The 5,069-nt window shown below is 42.4% G+C and overlaps 1 protein-coding gene across 1 annotated transcript in view; it reads left to right on the top strand.

The window, feature by feature from the left end:
- Positions 1 to 5,069, top strand: part of GRIP1 (glutamate receptor interacting protein 1) — a 225,720-nt gene that overhangs the window by 180,707 nt on the left and 39,944 nt on the right. The window contains exons 17-18 of the mRNA XM_077775268.1: positions 50 to 189; positions 341 to 535. Of these exons, the coding sequence (XP_077631394.1) occupies positions 50 to 189; positions 341 to 535 (335 nt within the window). The remainder of the gene's footprint in view (positions 1 to 49; positions 190 to 340; positions 536 to 5,069) is intronic.

A 5,069-nucleotide genomic window follows, 5' to 3' on the forward strand; every position in this document is an offset into this window, starting at 1 on the left:
GGCACACGGGGATCATTTCTACCTCTCCTGTTACTATCTGGTGTTTCAGAACTGGTGCAATCCACATAGGAGACCGAATCCTGGCCATCAACAGCAGCAGCTTGAAAGGAAAACCTCTGAGTGAAGCCATCCATTTGTTACAGATGGCAGGAGAGACTGTCACCTTGAAAATTAAGAAACAGACAGATGGTGAGTGGGTTGAGAGCCACAGTTAAGGATTTTCAGTGCATTTCTTTCCCTGTATGTGTGTTTCTAGGGAAATGGCTCTCCGGAGGGAGTGTTTCAATATCTTTTTATTTAAACTTACTCTCTGACTTAAACTCCTTTTCTGTTTTTAAAGCCCAGTCAGCATCAAGTCCCAAGAAATTCCCCATCTCCAGTCACCTGAGTGACCTGGGAGATGTAGAGGAGGACCCCTCTCCAGCACAGAAGCCAAGCAAGCTCACCGACACGTACCCTTCCACTGTGCCCAGTGTGGACAGCGCAGTGGACTCATGGGATGGCTCTGGAATAGAGAGCAGCTATGGGAACCAAGGTACGTCCTAGCCTTGGGGAACAGAGGACTTACTGTCGACAGCTGTGTTCCTCAAAGATCTGCCCCCTGCTCTCTGAAAAGAAGCACCTTTATTCATTTTACTTGTGTCTACTTAAGCATAACCAGATTGAACACACTGAATATGGCGGCCTTGCATTTTCTCCTTAGTACCCATCAGTCATGAGCATGTAGCTAACACTAGCAAGACCCCCATTACAACTACTGATGTCTGTGTGTTCAATCCAGACCTTGTCCTTCATGCTTAGATTACTATGAGGCAAACCACACAATAAAGCGGTTCACTGAAGACAGGCCCCATTCTTACTTTTTTAAGCAGGCTTTCCACAAAGATGGATTGGGAGCGCTGAAGGTGTGCTTCAAGAGATGTGCCAATGATTTGTGACCCTATTTATTCCTGCCTCCACCTGACTTTTAACGGAAACTTATCCAGGTTTCCTGAACACTCACGATTAGAGAGTTGTAACCACAATATATAAAAGTATAGAGTAGATTTTTCTCCCCAGGTGTCATCCTCACGTGAAGAAGTGTAACCTCTGTTAATAGTTAAACCTCACTAACAGTGTAAACACACAAAAAGTGTTAAGCTGAATGCAGACTATAAACTAAAGCCTTCTTTTAAGCGTCTGTTTCCTTCCAGTAATACATAGCACTGAAAGAGAAGGGTGTCAAAAATTCTTCGGAGATGTGATTGTCTCCCATCTGGATTTCTGACAAAAACACCCCTTAAGGAAAGGATATTCCAGATTGCCTCCGTGGTGCCTAGAAAATATTTGAATTCCAGGTTAAGCCACAGGTGCTCAACTACCGAAAGGTAGACAGACTAGGCACGAGTGGTTACTGGGGCGTGCTGGCCATCTTCACATGTGCTGAAAGCTAGAGGTGGGACACTAGCTACACCCAGGAGTTGGTTTGGAAGCAAGATACAACCGGTACACTTTAAATGCTCCTAATGTCAAACACCGTGCAATTTCCTCTCTAGGACTCTGTCCTAAGGAGATAATGATACCAGAGACAGAGACACAAAGACGTTGTTATAGGCACTGTTTACAGTGTCTAAATATTAGTGGAACAAAAATGTCAACTGACAGGGAATTAAATAAATTTTGGTCTATCTATACCCAACACAAACCAAAGCTAAAACTGCACCTTTTCTTTTTTTTTGCCTTGTATAAATTCCAGCCTTCAAATCCCTTTTCTGCTCTGATTTGAGTTGGTCAAAGAATAGAATACATAAACCAAGAGTTTGGAGCACACATGTTTGGAGTTGCTTTGTAACTTAGTTAACTGCTTTTTAGGAGACTGTATCCAGTTTGCTCTCTACCTGGCTCTGCCGGTTTTCTCAAGTCCTGTGAAGAGTGAAGGACAAGGAAAAGGAATGATATTTCAGAGTTCTGTAGTCGTTACTTGTCAGAGAGGATATTGGAGTTTGGTGGAGAAAATATTTTGAAGACCCAAAATAGAATTGGAGCTTTTATTTATCTGGCAGTTAACTTTTCCAAGTCATAATTCCTTGTGGTGGGTTAGCTATCCCACCAAATAACTGCTCTTGATGAGCCACGAGAGGTCTCTGATAAAAGGACAGACGTCAGATTCTATCAGAGTAGACTCTGGAGTGGATTTATCAATATGCTTGCTTATTTATTATTTATTAATGTGGAAACTTTCATATCACACAGACTGTTTTTAAGGATGTTCCTGATTTTAATGAGTTCCGCCCACAAGGTAATGTGTAAGAACTTAGCTACTTTCAGGGCCCAAGTGATCTTGGGGTCATGAGTTCAAGCCCCACATTGGGTGTAGAGATTCTTACAATGAATACATAAATTTTAAAACTTAAAAAAATATTTAATAAAAGAACTTAGGTACTCTGTCCCTTTATACCATAGGATGAGGACCATGATTAGCATACTAAATATAGGGCCTTTCCCACAGTAATAAAAAATGAAGAACCATTTATTATTCATGAAGCTTTTGGAAATTTGAATTCCTAGACAGAGAATAGTGATCATAATAAAAGTAAATTTGACATTAATAAGTTAGAAATCTGTATGAGGTTAGAGAGATGATGTGATGGTGCGTGCTGCCCCGCTGCACACCGTCAGGCTATGTGGGCCGGAGCTCCCGCCATGAGAGGTCACCCCCTCACTGCTGAGGCAGCTCCCCCACATCATCGCCGGGAGCTCTGACGGCCCGAAGTTCTCACTGGTACTGGGCTGAAGTGTGTCTGCCCGTGGCTCCTCCTGTTAGTCTCAGTTGTCCCCTCAAAGTCATTCACGTAGACCAAAGTGTCTTCCACTTGACAGCCCTTCAGATACTCAAAGACAGCTATCATGCCTCTTTGGAGTCTTGCTTCCTTCTCCAAGCAAAATCGCCCTAGGTCCTTAACTGTTCCTCACATAACACTTACTTTTGAGTGTCTTTATCATCCTGAGGGCCTCTCTTCTGAGTACATTCAAGTTTAACTTTATACTTATTAAAGTGTAACACTCAGAAAGGAAGGTTATACAACAGCCTGACAGTCCAGGGCAACTCAAGCCTGTCATCTTCGGCACTGAAAATTTTAGAACCTGTGAACACAGCCTATCTACCTCAACATAGGAATTTTGGTGGTCAAATCCTGTCACTCATTTTGAGTTTATTGTTTACCAAGATCTCAAAGTTGGCTGTTTTTTTTTTTTCTTTTATTTGTGTTATTCGGTTTAACCCAGATTATTAGATTGATTATTAGGTTATTATTATGATTATTAGGTCATTATTAGGTTACTATTATTAGATCTCTCCAGATTGTGCTTGTGAAATTGACTTTTTTAAAAGTAAGGCATAGAACCATACTTCTTTTTCCCTGGTAAGTGCTATGTTGTGAGATATAGATGATCTCTTCAGCCTGCCCCTCCAGCCTCTAAGCAGACTTTCTGCCATATCCCAGGAGCACCTTGCACATCCTCAGTTGCCCTGCAGTCCACAGTAGCTGTCACATTCCCAATAAGATGTCACACCTCCATGATGCTCATCTTCCTCCTTGGGACCAATGTCTCTGTAGCCACATTCCTTACTGTTCTCTGCTTCTCCAGACTGTCAAAGTTGTCCCCTTTATTCATTCAACAAATATGTAATGGCTGGCACACTATAAGACCCGTATACATGGATATACAGTGATGAGCAAAAGAGTTGTGGCCTCTATTCTCATGGAAGAGGTAAGCCAGTTGAAGGACCAGACAATTAACAAGTTCCCACAGTGCAAAGTATTACTTAGTTAATGCAGAATGAAGTAGGATAGAATGATCAAAGCTGTGGGGAAAGAAGTGTGTTTAAAGAAGTCTCAAGGCAGGGCACCTGGGTGGCTCAGTCGGTTGGGCATCCGACTTCGGCTCTGGTCATGATCTCACAGCTCGTGGGTTCGAGCCCTGCATCGGGCTCTGTGCTGACAGCTCAGAGCCTGGATCCTGCTTCAGATTCTGTGTCTCCCTCTCTCTCTGACCCTCCCCTGCTCATGCTCTCTCTCTCTCTCTCAGAAATAAATAAAACATTTAAAAATTAAAAAAATAAATAAAGAAAGAAGTCTCGGGGCTCCCAGGTGGCTTCGTCGGTTAAATGTCCAACTTCAGCTCAGGCTGTGATCTTGCAATGTGAGTTCTAGCCCCGCATCGGGCTCTGTGCTGACAGCTTGGAACCTGGAGCCTGATTCAGATTCTGTGTCTCCCTCTCCCTCTGACCCTTCCTTGCTCTCCCTCTCTCTCTTTCTCAAAAATATACATTAAAAAAACATTTTTTTAAAGAAGACTCACAATGGGATGACCATTCTATTTTGCAGCTCTAGGATGCAGACTTTTTCTAGTCTGCCTCAGGGTCAGCTTCTATTTCCCATTCTCCTGACCCTTATATCCATGCCTTCCTGCCTTATCAGAATCTTATGCTTTGGTGCTCTTGTCTTACTTATGCCTCTAACTCAGAAAACCCTTTCCTTGGATTTAGCAACGGGGAAACTGACAAATTGCTTGTACCTGGACTCTGTCATTTTCATGGGTGGTGTAGCTCTTTTGGTGTCCGTAATTCTTGACTCTCAGCTCAGGTAGCTATGTTTCTGTCTTATCTCCCCATAATCTTTAGATATTTCTCTCTTTCGAGTTCATTTTTTTCTGTTTTATTGAGATACAGTTGACAAAAAATTGTATATATTTAAAGTATACAGTGTGATGGTTTTATGTACACACATATTGTGAAATGATTACCACCATCTAGTTGATTAACACACCCATCACCTTACATAGTCACTGTGTGTGCGTGCGCGCACGTGTGTGGTGAGAATGCTTAAGGTCTACTTTCTTAGCACATTTCAAGTATACAATATATATATATTTTTTTACAAATAGTTTATTGTCAAATTGGTTTCCATATAACACCCAGTGCTCATCCCCACAAGTGCCCTCCTCCATGCCCATCTCCCCCCTCCCCCCCACATCCATCAGTCCTCAGTTTGTTTCTTAGCATTCAAGAGTCTCTCATGGTTTGCCTC

This window comes from Crocuta crocuta, unplaced genomic scaffold (assembly GCF_008692635.1).
Source record: "Crocuta crocuta isolate KB4526 unplaced genomic scaffold, BGI_CrCroc_1.0 scaffold97, whole genome shotgun sequence".
NCBI lineage: Eukaryota > Metazoa > Chordata > Mammalia > Carnivora > Hyaenidae > Crocuta > Crocuta crocuta.